The 16295-nt window shown below is 51.9% G+C and overlaps 1 protein-coding gene across 1 annotated transcript; it reads left to right on the forward strand.

The window, feature by feature from the left end:
- Positions 1-5905: 5905 nt before the first annotated feature.
- Positions 5906-14642, forward strand: LOC132429232 (pepsin A-4-like). The gene is made up of 9 exons (XM_060017450.1): positions 5906-5961; positions 6401-6560; positions 8506-8623; positions 9089-9207; positions 9907-10106; positions 11631-11747; positions 12900-13044; positions 13138-13236; positions 14331-14642. Exons 1-9 carry the CDS (start codon positions 5906-5908, stop codon positions 14478-14480), a joined length of 1164 nt encoding a protein of 387 aa, XP_059873433.1. The 3' UTR covers positions 14481-14642.
- Positions 14643-16295: the final 1653 nt, after the last annotated feature.

Raw genomic sequence — 16295 nt, forward strand, 5'->3', positions numbered from 1 at the left:
GTGCCTGGGGTGAGACCCTGACTGAAAGATCCCAGGGGACCAGCCATCCCAAGGCCTCTCAGACCCGCTCAGAAACACTTGTCATGCTTAATATTCCATGCCAGGCTTGCCATAATTCACTTCTTTAGATTTCCTTCCACTGCTTGATTTGCTATGTTCACGGAACATTTCTGAACACCTGTGCCCTTGGCAGGGGGTACCATGCACTGGCAGTGCAGTTCGCAAGCCCCTCAAAGCCAAGTGTCAGGTAAGGCTAATGGCAAAGTAAATGTTGCTATCTAATCTTTCTGCCAAGCCAGTCTGGCACAATGAGATTACGCGGTTTCCCTGCTGGCGGTCACGGATCAGCCCTGGCTGACATCAGACTTCATGGAGAATGCTCAGTCCTAGAGTCAGGATTCCACCTTCCCTCCCAAGAGCTCCTCTGGGGACTGGATAGGATGGCTTCTCTGAGTGCCCCTGGGCTGTGATGGGCGGCAGGCATCACGGAATGTCCACTGTACACTCTAACCAACGGACAGAAACCAGGTGGATGTGTGTGGCCACAGAGCCCGGCCCGGGACCAGAGCCTCCCAAGACCAGAGCCTTCTAAGACCTGGGTTCCAGTCCTGCCTGTGTCACTACTTAGCTGTGTGAACCTGCACTGATCACTTAACTCTTCTGAACTGTGTCAATGGGGATAATGCAGGAATAATACGTTTTCAAAAGAGCATGTATCTCAAAGCACTCAGAAAAGCATGAAGAGCCACAGAAATGCAGTCCTGGCTGTACTGATGGGGGTTTGCAGATAAGCAAACCAATGATGTCAACTCCCTCCTTCTCAGGTCACTTGTATTGCCTGAGCAGAAAACCACCTTGCAGAACACTGAAATGGCCCCCAAATGGAGAAAAGCATGAGGCAGCCAGGTGGACCTTTGTGGAATTTTCTAGGAGGTTTCTAGCCCTGTATTAGCTTTCCATTGCTGGTGACAAATTAACACAAACTTAGCAACTTACAACACCTCACATTTATTATCTCAGCGTTTTTGTGAGTCAGGAATCCAGGCCTTGTTTGGCTGCAGGGCCTCCTCTGTTTCAGGGCCTCTGATAAGGCTGCAGTCAAGGTGTCAGCCAGGGATGTGGTATCATTTGAAGCTCGAATGGAGAAGGTCATCTTCTAGGCTCACAGGGTCACTGGCAAGATTCAGTTTCTTGGGGGTTGTCAGACTGGGGCCGTCAGTTCCTTGCTGGCTGAAGGCTGGAGGTCACCCTCCGTTCCTTGCCATGTGGGCCTCCTCATGGGGCAGCTTGTTTATTCAGAGCCAGCAAGGGAGAAAGTCTACATGAAGAGTCTGCTGGCAAGACCCAAGTAACAATCTCACATAATGTAATCACAAAAGTGACACCCCATCCGCTTTGCCATATCCTATTGACGAGAAGCAAGTCATCGGTCTTGCGTACGTTCAAGGGGAGGGGATTACAAGAGGCATGAATACCAGGAGATGAGGATAATTGGGGGCCATCACAGAGTCAACCATGTATTGGGAATTGGTGACATCAAGCGTGTCAGCCTCCCACTTATGAAGTTTTCCCCGAACTTCAGTATCTTCATCAGTCCCATTAGGGCTTCCCATTAGTGTGGTCCAAAGGCCTCCCCAGGTGGAAAGGAAAGGGGCCTCCCCCTCGGTCCTCTCCTGACCTGACCTCAGACTCCTCGAAGGCATGGCCTAGTTCCATCTTCCTCGTGGATGCACCCCCAGCAACTAGACCATGCAAACCCAGGACAGAGCAGGTACAAAATAAACACGTGTTGAATGAACGTGTGCATGTGTCCTGCAGGTTACTGCCTGAGGAGTCTGCCTCCCAAATGTATTTCTCCTCTATCCAAAATTCCCATGTGGGTCCCACAGACAAGCAGTTCCCCACAAACTGTTGCCTCATCTTGGGCTCCAAGCACTGCAAGCCAGCTCCAGGAAGCCCAGGGGAGCGTCCCTCCTAGATGGACTCTGGTCACCCCACCCTGACTGCCTGGATAGAATGAAAGAGCCCTTCTGGATGGCCCAGCGACCAGGGGTCTGAGAAGTATTCACAGTCCCCACCCAGCTCCTTGGAGCTTTGCCTCAGCCTGCCAACCTTGTCACCCCTGCCATAAGACACGGAGCGTGGACAGATGTCACTCATGGTTCAAAGGACCAAAATGGAAGCAGGGATGATGACTGGTTGTTCTTTTCTTTTTCGTTTTCTTTAGTCGGATTACATCATTTTACTTGAAATGAATCCAGTGTGTCCCCTCCAAGGCCTCCACAGCCTTGGGCAGAGCCTAGGACACAATTTTGCCTTCGCTCCTACTGTGTGGCCATCAGTGGCTGAGCACTTCACCTGCTGTAAAGTCAGGTGTGTCTGGGCTATTGTCACCGAGTGAAATTTACCTCTTCAGGTGTTCAATCTAGAGATAGACTACTTTTATCCCCCCACAAAGTTCCCCCATCCCCCCTTGTAGTCAGTCTCCTACTCTGACCCCAGCCCCTAGAAACCACTGACCTGTTTTCTGTTCCCATCATTTTGCCTTTTCCAGAATGGCATATAAATAGAATCCTACAAACGTAGCCTTTGGGTCTGGCCTCTTTCACTCAGCATAACACCCATGAGATTCATCCCGTAGTTCATCTGTTTCTGTGGCTGACGGTCCTCCATCGTTGGCCATACACTGCTCACTTATCCAGGGACCAGCTGAAGGACATCAAGTTGTTTCCAGTTTGGGGCAATTATGAAAAAAGCTGTTATAAACATTTGGGTCCAGGTCTTTGTGGGGACATATGTTTTTCATTTCTTTTCAGTAAATACCAAGAAGGGGGAGTTCTGGGCCAAATGGTAGGTACATGTTGACTTTATAAGAAACTGCTAAAAAGAAAATAAATTAAATAATTTTTAAAATAAATAAAACATTTAATATATATATATATATATATATATATATTTTTTTTTTTTTGCGGTACACAGGCCTCTCACTGCTGTGGCCTCTCCCGTTGCGGAGCACAGGCTCCGGACGCGCAGGCTCGGCGGCCATGGCTCACGGGCACAGCCGCTCCGCGGCACGTGGGATCTTCCCGGACCGGGGCACGAACTCGTGTGCCCCGCATCGGCAGGCGGACTCTCAACCGCTGCGCCACCAGGGAAGCCCCATAAAAAATAAAAATATTTAAAAAAAGAAACCGCTACACTGTTCTCCAAAGTGGCCGTACCACCTCGCCTTCCCGCCTGCAGTAGAGAAAAGCTCTACTTGCCCAGCATTCTCGTCCGCACTCTTCATTTTAGCCGCTGTATGTGGATGGCTGGCGAGCGCTCTGTGCTTAACTCTCACAATTCCATAGAATTGATGGTACTATTTATCTCCCTTTTACTGATGAGAAAACTGAGTCTCTCAGAGATTGGATCACCAGTCCCGGGTCTTGCAGCTATTCAGAGGCAGCGCTGGGCTTCAAACCCAGAACCTGGAGCCAAGGCTCTTCCTGAGATTTTTCCACAGTCTCCAGTACATCTCAGTCCATGGGTACATAAGGGAGCAGGCACAGGGAGTGACAGAGACCCGCATTCAAGCCCCCGTTCAACCACTTCTTACCTATGTCACCTCAGGCAAGTGGTGCAACTTCTCCGGCCCTCAGTTTCCTCATCTGTAAAATGGGGATAATAACGTCACTTACCACAATGAGCTAAGAGTAGTGGTCAGTGAATCTAAGCTCCCCTGTCTCCCCTCACTGCCAGGGAAGAGAAACACGTGAACGATGTTGTTCTGTGTCAGTTACTGCAACGGCTGGCTAACGGCAGAAACCGCCAATTACAAAATCATGAGTCTCCTCTGAGCACGTTCCCAAATCGCTCTTAACGAAGCCGAGTTTACAGGGGATTAATTAAAATGCTATGTTGAACCCTTGACGCACCATATAACTTACTGAGGGAGATAAGAGATGAATAAAACACACGTAATATTCTTCATGGTTCATGCCCCACATCTCAATCCTGAGGGTTCCTTGCCTCACCCTACTCCACCCAACCTCAGTTGCCTCCATTTCTAAGTTGGAAAGTATGCAGATCCTCCTTTATTTTTTTTTAAAGTATCATGAACAATTTCATATATGCATAACATATATATAAAGCGTAAAGAATCATGATGATGCCCAGCGTGAGACACCATGTACCTTTGAAGGCCCCAGAGAGCCCCCAGCACATGCCCCTCCCTTCACCCTCCAGGAGGGACCCTTGAGCCAGGCTTTCCATCTGCTGCTCCCAAGGCCTAGGCAGGCATCTTTAGGACCATCAGCTCCTCCACAGAAGGGCTGAGATCCGCCCAAATAGCGTAGATCAAAGGAGAAATGCTCGAGGGGGAGGAAAAGAGAGCAGAGAGAAAGCAGGCATCAAAAGATGTGAAAATGGAAAACACGGGTCAAGGATCCGCATTTGGGGCACAAAGGTGTCTTAACGGGTGGGCTCGAAATGCAAATATGCTTCGTACTAAACACCAGTGGTCCCAAACTTGATCCACACTCCCCACCCCTCCGAACTCATCCAGAAGCACTGGGGGAAATTTGGAGCTTTTATAGAATCTGTGTCTCCCAATGTTGGAGAAACCAGGGGTGGCCCAGGGAATATGATCTCAGAGCAAACTCCGTAGACAGGTCTCGCCACCTACTGGCGACCTCCCTCCTGCATACCCACCTCTGCCATAATTCCTGAATAGAAGTTCTCACTCCACTTTGTCCACTGAATAAACCCCACAAAGGGAAGAATCCATTGGGTTGGAAAGCAGGGGGCATGGGTTCGATCCCTGGTCAGGGAACTAAGATCCCACATGCCATGTGGCACAGCCAAAAAAAAGAGAGAGAGAGAGAACTTTTCTAAGTCATTCACACCCTAGTATGAATTTTCCCAGATTGCTTTGCTCACTGCAGCTGATTCAGCCAAGTTTTAAGCACGGGGCACCTGGGAGTCAGACCCAGATGGGGTCTCAAAGGTGGAGGCTTTGAGTAACTGAGAGGATAGAAGAGGAGCAGTAGGAAGAAAGGGGGCGCAGAAAGTGAGGGGCACAGATTCCAAAGACGAACTCGGCCTGTTTCAAGTTTGCTTCCTCCAGGAAAAGAAGCATTCTTCCACTCCCTCTCCACTCCATCCCCTTCCTCTGTACTGTACACACCACTTTCCCCAAGACTCAGCCCAATAGCCATGAGAAGCAAGAGCAAAATAAGGCCCATAGGCTAATTAGACATCCAGCAACCCCATATAACGACATTTCCATGGGGAAATGTGTCCTGAGTCCCAAACTACGGACCTATGAACGTGCTTGAGGAAGCAGCTTCAGGGACACGGCCTATCACTGAAAGGACAGCTGCTCTCCGAGAATCCCAGCTGTCTGTCCCATCAGGACACATCGGGGTGCCTGGAGCTCCTTTGACATGTGTTCAATGTTAAGTGCACTTTGGACCAATTTCGTCAAAATATTCGACTTGTCAAGTTTGGATGCATTCTATTATTTAAGAAATAAGCCTGCTTTCTGCAGGGCCATCCCAACCCAGGATGCGGTTACAGTGGAAAGCTACTCAACTGGAAACTTCCCAGAACATGGCTCAGGGCAGGGACAATCTTATCAGGAAACTTTCTGTTTGCGGTGAGGGTAAAGAGTGACGTTTAGCGGCTGATAAGGTCATGCCTGAGGACTTGGAAAGCTACTCAACTGGAAACTTCCCAGAACATGGCTCAGGGCAGGGACAATCTTACCAGGAAACTTTCTGTTTGGGTGAGGGTAAAGAGTGACGTTTAGCGGCTGATAAGGTCATGCCTGAGGACTTGGACTGTATATAAGGAGCGGCTCCTTCCTGCTGCTGTATCGCTTCCCATCTTCCCACCTCTGGAGTCTTGGGAGCCAGGAAGAACCATGAAGTGGTTGCTTCTCCTCACCTTGATAGCACTCTCCGAGTGCACCTCCTACAAGTGAGTCTGGGGGACGCTCTGCACGAACAGCAGCTTCCCAGGGGCTATTTCCCTTTGCTGCCCTTCCCACTGCCTTTCTTTCCTCCCATATTTCTCCTCTTCCCTCTTCCCTTCCTCCTCTCTCTTCAACCGTCCCAAGCCTCCCCTCTCTGCTCATCTGGGGACACAGCACGGCAGACGTGGTCAACAGCCCAGACCCTCCAGTCCAGCCCGGGCTGGGTCCGCAGCTCCAGCACTGGGCCGGGTGACTTTGGGCAACCACGTACCCTCTCTGCATTCCTGTGCCCCAAATGGGAGCAACTCCCCTCTCGACTTCCTTCTTCCGCTCTTGAGCCAGCTTTGTTTTCCTTCCAGGCCTTCCACGGCACCCCATGAGCAGGCCCCTTGGCTAATTACTCTTCTTCCTCCAAACCATCTGTTTGCAAATGCTCCGCCACAGGGTCCCGCTCACCAGAAAGAAGTCCTTGAGGCAGAAACTGATCGAGAATGGCAAGCTGAAGGACTTTCTGCAGAATCACCAGTACAACATAGGCAGCAAGTACTTTCCCTCGGAGGCCACCACCTTGATGTCCGACCAGCCCCTTCAGAACTTCCTGGATGTGAGTGTGTGGGCAGGCAGTGGGTCAGCTCCAAGGACTTGGCCCAGTGGAGAGAAGGGGGTCCCAGGAGTCTGGGAAGATGGGCCAGCGCTCCAAACCCCCAGGCAGCAGTAAGCCAGGGATCTGCTCCCTGGATCTCAGAGGCCCAGGGAGTGCAGGAAAACTCACAGTCAGAGTTGCTGCTCTCGTTCATTCATTCGTTCGTTCATCCAGTGCTTACATGGATGGAGCACCTTCTATGTGTCCGGCACTGTGCTGGGCCCAGAGAAGCAGCAGTGAATGAACCTCAGGGAGCCCACAATCTAGTAGGAGAGCCTCACAAAACGTAACAAGTATAACCAGGCTGAGGCCATGCAGTGAACGTGACACACTGAGTGTGCTGCAGGTGTGCAGGGACACCTCTCTGGAGCGATGAAGAGACAGCGGGGGTTCCAAGAGGACCGGAGAGGGTCCCAGAGAGTGGGGCAACTTGCACTAGACCCTGTGACACTGGGGAGCAGAGTGTATTTGAGGAAAGGAAGCCAGTGTCCATTTTCAAAGCGAGTTCTGCGGGGGTCAGTGGGTGGAGCCAGACCAGAGTCTGGGATAAGGGTCTGCAGCCTAACTGCCACCGCATCATCTTAACTAGGGAATTTCGGGACGATCCCTTTGACTCTCTGTTTGGGACGCAAATCCCTTCAGTAGAGAGTGTGTCCCCTGTGTGGAGGCCAAGGTTAGGAAGCAACGCTGCCTCTCGTTAAGAGCTTAGCCTGTGAGATTTGCCAGACCTGGAGCAAATCTAGGGTCTAAAGCTTCTGAGCCATGGGACCTTGGGCAAGTCATTTAAGTTCTCTGAGTGAGACTCAGCTTCCTCGCCCGTAAGACAGAACCATTACCATCTACCGTCAGAGGCTTGTTTCAAGTAATTCATGCAATAATGTAGGTGTGGGTTTTTTTGCTTATTTGTTTGTGGAGTGCTTAGCACAGGGCCTGGCCCTTGGTAAGAGCTTGTTCAAAGCTTGATAAAGTTAAGCCCCTTTGTTCACTTGACAAGTATTTACGAAGCGCCTCCCCTGTGTCAGAGGCTCTCTGCCAGGAGCTGGGGAAACAATGGTGACTGAGCAAAGATCCTGGAGCTTATATTCTAGAGGACAAATAAGAGACAAACAAATAAGAATGTAAGATAATTCCAGGTAATGACAAATGTCACAAAGAAAAGTTAATTAATTAGAGTAAGGGGAAGAAGAAGAAGGGGACAGGGGCGAATTTAGACATAATAGTCAGGGAGGGCCTCTTGGTGCAGGTGACATTTGACTAGAGCACGGAAGGACTGATGAGAAGATCTAGAGTAAACATTTTCCTAGCACAAGGGATAGCAAGTGCAAAGGCCCTGGGATGGGAATGAGCTGGTCATCAAAGAGCCACATCAGCGTGGCTGGGACAGAGCTGGCAAGGGAGAGACTGCAGCCGCTAAGAGTAAAAAGCCTGAGGACACCCTTTCTTGAAACCCATCGCACGCACCTAGATTTAGGAATAAGATATCTCAAGGGGTCTCCGCCTTTAGGTGGGTGACTTGTTTATCTCCCCGTCAACAACTTAACGAAAAAGCGCTTAAGCATTTACTGGCTGGGTGCTGTCAGTTTCCACTCCCGTCCGAGTGCACGTTCTCTAGGATGGCAAGACTGAGACACTTGAGGCAAGAGGGGATAGCACACTATTATTGGGCGTTAACGAGGCTTGGGAGAGAATAGTCAGTGGGTGACAGGAGAGCAATAGGGGAAGACTTCAAGGAGCAGGGGGGACCAGGCTGGGCCTTAAAGGATGGATACACTGGAGAGAGAGACAAAGGCAAGGAGGCCAGTGAAGGGGAAGGCGGGAGGGGGCCGAGATGACCCAGAGACAGTCCCCGGGGAGGCCAGGCTGCGGAGTCCCCCGTCACTGAGCTATGCTGCCCCCACCCTGGCAGATGGAGTACTTCGGCACCATCAGCATTGGAACCCCCGCCCAGGACTTCACCGTCATCTTTGACACTGGCTCCTCCAACCTGTGGGTGCCCTCCGTCTACTGCTCCAGTGTTGCCTGCAGTGAGTGCCCCCCTGCCCTCTCTGGGCCCCCAGCACCAAGTCACCTAGGAGCCCTGAACACTCAGGGGCCTCAAATAGGTCCGATTTCAAGCCTGCCGGAGTGACTCAGGGACCCACTCAACAGGCATGCACTGAGCGCTTACCATGTGCCAAGCACTAGGCTTAGGTGCCCTGGGAGGTGAAGGGGCGAATCACATGTGGTTCCAGCCCGCAGAAATTTCAGTCCAACGGCAGAGAGAGTGTGAAGCTGCCCGTCACCATGGGCAGCCGTGGGCCTGCTCCACTCGGCGTTCACCCGGGGGGTCCTCGGGAGGGCCTTCAGTCAGTGACGTGGTTAGCCAGATGAGTTCACTTTCTCCTCCAAAGCCCCACCCAGGACCAAGGCACCCACCAAGGAAGACGCCCCCAGCCCGTGACTCTGGCTCAGCTTTTGAAGTTTGACAATGTCTCTTCTTGCCCTCACAGCCAACCACAACCGCTTCAACCCTAAAAAGTCCTCCACCTTCAAGAGCACCAGTGAGACGGTCTCCATTGCCTATGGTACCGGCAGCATGACAGGCATTCTTGGATACGACACAGTCCAGGTGAGCCCCCGCTGGCCAGCACCTCATGCTGCCCGGCCCTGGGGCCAGCTTCCAGGGATAGCACACGGCCCCCCGAATCAGCTCATTCAAGCAACACGGGTCTCGGTGATCCCAAAAGTAACCTGATTGGGGCACGCGGAAAGTGGCAGAGACACCACAGATGTTTCTAGCGGAGGAGCAGCAGGGGTAAGGGGGTGGGTGCCTGGAGCCAGAAGCCATCCTCAGGGTCACCCAAGCTGAATGCTATGGAGGGGGCAGCGAGAAGGGAGAAAGTGCCTCAGTTCTCTTTTAGCACCTCCTCTTCTTCCTCCTCCCCCCAACCCACAGCCCCCTCGAGTCACAAAATCTCCACAAGCACCCCCATTTTCCAGGGCACAGCAGGGGTCAAGGGCTCTGATTTGCCTGGGGTCTGCTTTGCACCCGATCCTCAGAAACACAAACACACGGTGACCATCTGTTCCACAGCAAATTCTCACACCAAGTTGCAGACGGTGCCCATCTGGAGATCAGCCTCGACTGTCACCTCCAGTGGAACAACAAGCATTCCCAGGGATAATCCCTCTCCTCTCCTTCCAGCCTGATGCCCCGGAAGCCAAGTCCTACACGAAATGAACCAGGGATGCTCTGGGCCCGGGGCTGGCAGCCCGCAGTGCTCAGTCAGCACAAGCTGGTTATGAACACCTTGGTTTCCCCACCCAGGTTGCAGGCATCTCTGACACCAACCAGATCTTTGGCCTGAGTAAGACAGAGCCCGGCTCCTTCCTGTACTACGCTCCCTTCGACGGCATCCTGGGCCTGGCCTACCCCAGCATCTCCTCCTCCGGGGCCACCCCTGTTTTTGACAACATGTGGAACCAGGGTCTGGTTTCCCAAGACCTCTTCTCCGTCTACCTGAGCAAGTAAGTTAGGCAAGGAAGTTGCGGTCACCTGGTCCAGCAGGGGGCTGTCGAAGGCTGGGTGGGCTGGAGAGAGTCTTGGCAAGCCGGGGATCGGAAAGGTCAATGTCTAAGGCTCTCTAAGGTATATCTTTGGAGAGAATGGTGCCAAATTCCTCTCTGATGAACCATCTTCATTCGTCTTATTTTACTAGCGAGAGTCTTTGTCACCTTGCCTCACACAAGTGAGATATCATTAGCCATTTTCTCTCCTGAAGACCACCGTTTAAAGTGAATCCACTTAAAAGTGGGGCCAAAAGTCCATAGCAAAAAATGAAAAGAAGATTTGATTGGGACTTACATCTTGAACAGTGAAACTTTTAAATGATGAAAGCAAGTTTCTTTCATTAGTTAACAAAATCTAGGTTCCAGGTGTGACGATGAGTTAATTCTAAGAATAAGGCATAACAAAGTCTTGATTTTGTCTGAGTAGAAGTTTATGCCAGAATGTCCGAGGGTGTGTCCTCGACTTTCCCAAGACACTCAACTCTCCTCTGACATTCACGTCCTTCTCTTTTGAAGCGATTTGTCACCATCGATGTGCTTCCCTTTAGTTACTGACTGTTCTGCTATCATCTCCTTGTGTCACAGGTGCTGTCAGATGTTTATAGGGGAGGCAGGGTGGGGTTAGGTGAGCTGGGGTCACGTTCTGTCCGTGTCCAGTTCTTCAGTGATTAATTTCTTATTGTCACCTACGTTTGTTTCCCTATCTAACCGAAAACCGCAGAGATTTAGACAATGAATATTCCAGTAACCAGGACTCCTGCAGTTTACGGCGGGAGGGCCCTTTTATCCTTTTTTCCTCTTGGCCACTTGATATTCAAGTTTCAGCTCTTAAACATAACCTACTTTTATGGGCACTTAGATATGTCACACGGAGCCGACTAGAACAGAGTTTCTCAGTCTCAGCACTATTGACATCTTTGGACCAGATGACTCCTTGCTGTTGGGGGCTGTCCTGGGATGTCTGGCAGTCTCCCCGGCCTCTACCTACTAGACACCAGGGGCTCCCCCGACCCCCACCCAATCATGGCAATCAAAAACACCTCCAGACGTTGGCAAACCATGAACGACTCTATCAAGGCCTTAAGAGCAGACACTGTCATTCATTCATTTCTCTTGAGGTCCCCACAGCAATGAGAGAGAGTATTTGGTGGAAACCACACAACCCTTCGGAACCAGAAAGACCTGGGCTCTAATCTTGGTTTTGCGGCTCCCTGGCTGTGTGACCTAGGGCACATTGCCTCACCTCTCTGAGCCTCAGTTTCCTCACTGTAAAATAGAAATAATAATAACAATAGTGACTATGGCATGGATCTTGGTGTGAGGATTACAGGAAGCCCTGTGGGTCGTACACTCTGCATGGCTCCTGGCAAGAGTCCGATCAAGAGTAGCTCTTAGAATGCCCACAGTTTATATGTTCAGTCGAATGAGTGAATGAATGAGTGAACAACTGAATTCCTGCCTTTTCCCCTCCACTTTCCATAGAGATGATGAGAGCGGCAGCGTGGTGCAGTTCGGTGGCATCGATTCTTCTTACTACACGGGAACCCTGAACTGGGTGCCTGTTTCTTATCAGGGTTATTGGCAGATCACCGTGGACAGGTGAGGTCACCATGGATGGGCGATATCCTGGCATGGGCCCCAGACCCCATTTCTTTACAGACTCATAGTTAACTAAGAATTCCAGGATCCCCCTGGAACAGGCGGCACAGGGAAACGTGCTCCAGGAAGAGAAGGCGGAAGTTGGCCGAGCCAGAGAGACCCTGACAAGGGCACGTCACGGGAGGAAGAGTGCTGTCAGGAACCCCCAGACACTCTGCAAGGATGAGACAGCCACTCCCCTTCTGAGCAGGGAGGCAGGACAATCTACCAGCATCCCTGGGGAGAGGGGAGGACCCCCCCCGTCCATACATCTCGGCCTTTAGGGTACCTGTCACTTTTGGTCTAGGATCAGGGCAAAACAGCAGAGAAGTTGTTTCAAATCATTTCCTCCCACTTTCCCCTTCAAATCCTGTCTGCCCCCAGGCAGCCTCACCCTCTGGCTGCTCTGCCCCCAGCTGGCCTCCTAGGGTGACCCATCGCCCAGGTTTGCCCAGGAGTGAGCAGTCTCTCGGGATGCCGGTCTTTCGGTACTAAAACCAAGACAGTCCTAGGCAAACTGGGACAGGCTGGTCACCCTACGTCTGCCCCAGCCATGCTAACATCCCATCAGTGCCTCAAACTCCCACCCCTGCTCCCCTTGGGTCTAGAACAGGGCAGTCAGGGCTGGATTTACCTGGCCATCACTCCAGTGTCTCCATCACTCCCCACCCTGTGTCCCCTCTACCTGTGACGCCCTCCTCCAACTCCTCACTCCCTAGCAGCCTCTGGGCGTCTGCTTCCCTGAGAAGCCTTCCCGGGTTGCTGCACACTGCCGCCCTCACCCTGGCTTGTGTTCCCGTTCCCTTGCCGTACGCTCTGCCCAGCCCGCTCAACTTATCTTTCCAGCCAGAGTGGAATCTCCCTGTGGTCAGATACCGTGCACCCATCTTGTCTGGCTTTGCATCTCCCGTGCCTAACACAGAGTAGGCACTCAGTAAATATTTGTGGAACACGCGAATGCATAGAATGAATGAGTGTGTGAATGAGAGAAGCTGAAATTTTATGCATCGGCCAATGGATGGGGAAGAGGGACCCTCCAGGGTCACCTGGTGCCTCCTTGGGAGACGTACCCCCTGGGGGCTCCGGGGACCCTGACTTGCATCTCAACCTCAGCATCACCATGTCTGGAGAGCCCATCGCTTGCATGTCTGGCTGCCAGGCCATTGTTGACACCGGTACCTCTCTGCTGTCCGGCCCGACCAATGCCATTGCCAACATCCAGAGCTACATTGGAGCCAACGAGGGTCCCTACGGCAGCGTAAGTCCAGCACTGACCGCCCTGTTCTAGACCCAGACGGTGGACCTGCCACACAGGAGGGATGAAAGCCTTTCTAATCCTCACTCTTTCCAGATGGTGATCAGCTGCTCTGCCATCGACAGCCTTCCTGACATCGTCTTCACAATCAACGGTGTCCAGTACCCTGTTCCCGCAAAGGCCTACGTCCTGCAGGTAAGGGGGCTCTGAGCCTTCCACCTAGATGTGCCTGCACAGCACGTGGCCACATACTCCCCCTTGGCACAAGGGCAAGTGCACTTCCACACGCTGGAGCTCACATCTGCTCTGGACAGCCTCCGGAGAAAAAGAACACTTCAAAAATAAATGCATGAATGAGAATTGGGATGCAACACCCCCAGGGGGAAAAAGCAAGGCAAGGGCTGATGGCGTGAAAAGAGGATTTTTAGTGGGACACCAGAGTCCAAGCTCTGGGTCTCAATTACTAGCCCGTAGATACTGAGCAAGTTACAACCTTCCTTAGCCTCAGTTTCCTCATCTAAAAGCTAGAGCTTTCCCCACGCTCAGGGTGTGGTTAGGGTAATCACGCGAGATTGGCCACATCAAAGCTATGAAGGGTTGGGCAGATAGAAATCACAGCTTCCACAGGGTAAGGGCTTATGATGCTCCTACTGCCTCTACCAAATAAAAATCTTTAGGCAGAGGAGCCACAGGAAAATTCTGCCTTCGATTACAGTGCCGGATGGAAAACGAGTTTTGCCCAGTGGGTCGATGTCATTCAGCAAGAAATAGGGAGGCCCAGGCCCCTCCCCCGGGGATGCTGATTAATTAGGAGGGGGTGGGGCCTGAGCCATGGTGGGAGGTGGGGCCCGGGGGGGTGGGGGGGGGGTGGGGTCAAAGCTCCACAGGTGATTCTAATACAAGCCAAGGTTGCTGGCCCAGTGACTCAGTGAATGAAAAGGACTAACAGCTGATCCGCTTTGCCACTGGTCAGGATCAGAATAATGAGAAAAGGCTGCGTCACCAGGGCTTCCAAAATCCTTCCCCGCAGCTGAGTTCTCCCTAAAGCCCTTAGCTGCGATGCTGACGTCAGGGTGTATGCATCTGCCGGAAACCCTGGATAATGTCTGGTAATCCCTGGGAACCAAGAGTGCAGTAAGCCGCTTATACAGGCAGACGCCAGGCCAGGGAGAGCCAGGAGGCTCCTCCTTGCACGTACCTGGCAGGGGACCACGGCCCTGGATGCTCACACCCCAGCGCCTGTCACTGCTGGGTCTGTGTCCCAGCTCCAGTTTCATTCTTTCCTCCAGAACCAGGGAAGCTGCATGAGCGGATTCCAGGGCATGAACATCCCCACCTTCTCCGGAGAGCTCTGGATCTTGGGTGACATCTTCATCCGCCAGTACTACACTGTCTTTGACAGGGCCAACAACCAGGTCGGCCTGGCTCCCGTGGCCTGAGCCCGAGTCTTTCCGGCCACTTCCCAGGAAGATCCCGCCCTAGTTTCTGTCCCTGTTTGTCCTTCGATGTAGATAATTCTCCTGATTGTTCTTCCTCTGGGATCGTGGAGGTGGAATCTTGGCCCTGTTCCCTGTCACACCAATAACGTAGAATAAATCATAACCTCCTGGAAAATGCTTTATGAGGTTGCGTCTCTTTGTCAGTGTTCCCCTTTACATCACTGGGGTCAGAATGCCAGGGCAGGGGGACAGAACTGACCACATCCATTTGGACAGCACCAAACACGGTGACAGTGGCAGCACACTCTTTGTAACAGAGCCGGCAAGATGAATGGGCCTCGGTTGGGCCAGCTGGGAGCATCGTATAAAGAGTTGGGGACCAGAAATGCCAGGCCCGTTGCCTCCTCATAGAAGAGAGCACCTGAGTTCTTGGCTGAGGGAGTAACTTCTTATTTTTCCCAAAGCCAAGAAGAGATAAGGAGAAAAGGAAAAAGATTAAGGAGAGGTGCCCACTGATGGGTGACTTCCTAAGTAGGGCAGGCAGGGTAGGAATGACCGTGAGACATGGGCCAGAGTGGTGAGAGAAGCTGACACCCCAAAACCTACCAGGCTGTTCTGTAATGAGCTGGTTGATGCAGACTAACCCTTGGGAGCCCCTCCATACTCTGGGTGCAAGACACCAAGCTGATCCGTTTCCCCATTGGTGATTGAAAGAGGATGGTTTTCCATTCCCCAAGGAGAGGTTGAGAGAGGGAGCTGACACGCCGTCAGCAAACCTGCCCTAGAAAGGTAGCCAGGAAACATCTAGAGCAGCAGTTCTCAGAATGGGTTTTGGTAGCAAAATGTTCAATGAAAAAGTTTCAAAATAAGTATGCAAGAGGCTACGTTCTAGGTCCTTCTTCAAGGTCCACAAGGCACAGTTCCCAATCAAAGGCTCTGAGAACTCCTGCCGCAAAGCGATCTGTTTCACTTTGACTCAGTTCAGCTTGATCTCAGTTCCTCTTCTGCTGGTCAACCTATTCCAGCCCTGTGCTCCTCGGCGTGCACGTTGGAAGAATTCCCATAGCGCCTGCTTCTGCTGGGTTCCAGGCTGTCCGCTGGAGACACCGGCCTGAGCGCTGGAGCTGGGCCTCCCTGCTGAGGCGGACTGACTTCTGGGTGCCCAGAACAAGATGGCTTTAGGAACTCTTGTAACATCATCCCCCAATTTGTAATTTGTCACATAAATACAAGATATTAGGCTCAAGGAAGGGTGAGGTGAGCTCTTCCTACCCAATGCCCCAGGTCTTCCCAATGTCACTTATACCCTATCTAGCTGCGCAATCTTTTTAAATCATAAATTTGATCACAACCCTCCCTTGCTTCAAACCTTTCATTAATGCTCTGCAATTGCACTTGGAATAAGACATTATATCTTTGGTGTGGCTTCAAGGCCCTGCATGCTCTGGTCCCCATGGACCTTCCCTGTGTCACCTTAATCCCTCTTACCCTAAGCTCCCACCTCCCTGGCCTTCGCCCACCTCCACAAATACCCAAGTTCTTCCCCACCTCCAGGCCTTTGCACACACTGTTCCCTTTGCTTGCTGTTCCCTTTTTCTTGACCTGCTAACTCCTAGCATCCTGCAGGTGTCAGCTCACACATCAATTCCCTGTGAAGCCCTCCCTGACCACCCTCTCATGGGGTGGTCCTGCTTTCCTTTATGGCACTGGGCACAGCTGGAGATGATGACTCAGTGGGAGTGTTTGTGTCAGATCCACCAAGGCAGAGACTGTGATCATTTAACTGTTGAAGCCCCAGCAGCAAGAGCAGGGCCT

The sequence above is a fragment of the Delphinus delphis genome, chromosome 8 (genome assembly GCF_949987515.2).
Source record: "Delphinus delphis chromosome 8, mDelDel1.2, whole genome shotgun sequence".
Lineage (NCBI taxonomy): Eukaryota > Metazoa > Chordata > Mammalia > Artiodactyla > Delphinidae > Delphinus > Delphinus delphis.

What these genes read in the sequence shown, in the direction of transcription:
- LOC132429232 (XM_060017450.1), top strand. Translation starts at nt 5,906, where the DNA reads ATGAAGTGGTTGCTTCTCCTCACCTTGATAGCACTCTCCGAGTGCACC. An exon ending in TTCTCCGTCTACCTGAGCAA is followed by an intron (nt 10,107 to 11,630) that starts GTAAGTTAGGCA and finishes CACTTTCCATAG; the next exon opens with AGATGATGAGAGCGGCAGCG. An exon ending in TGGCAGATCACCGTGGACAG is followed by an intron (nt 11,748 to 12,899) that starts GTGAGGTCACCA and finishes TCTCAACCTCAG; the next exon opens with CATCACCATGTCTGGAGAGC.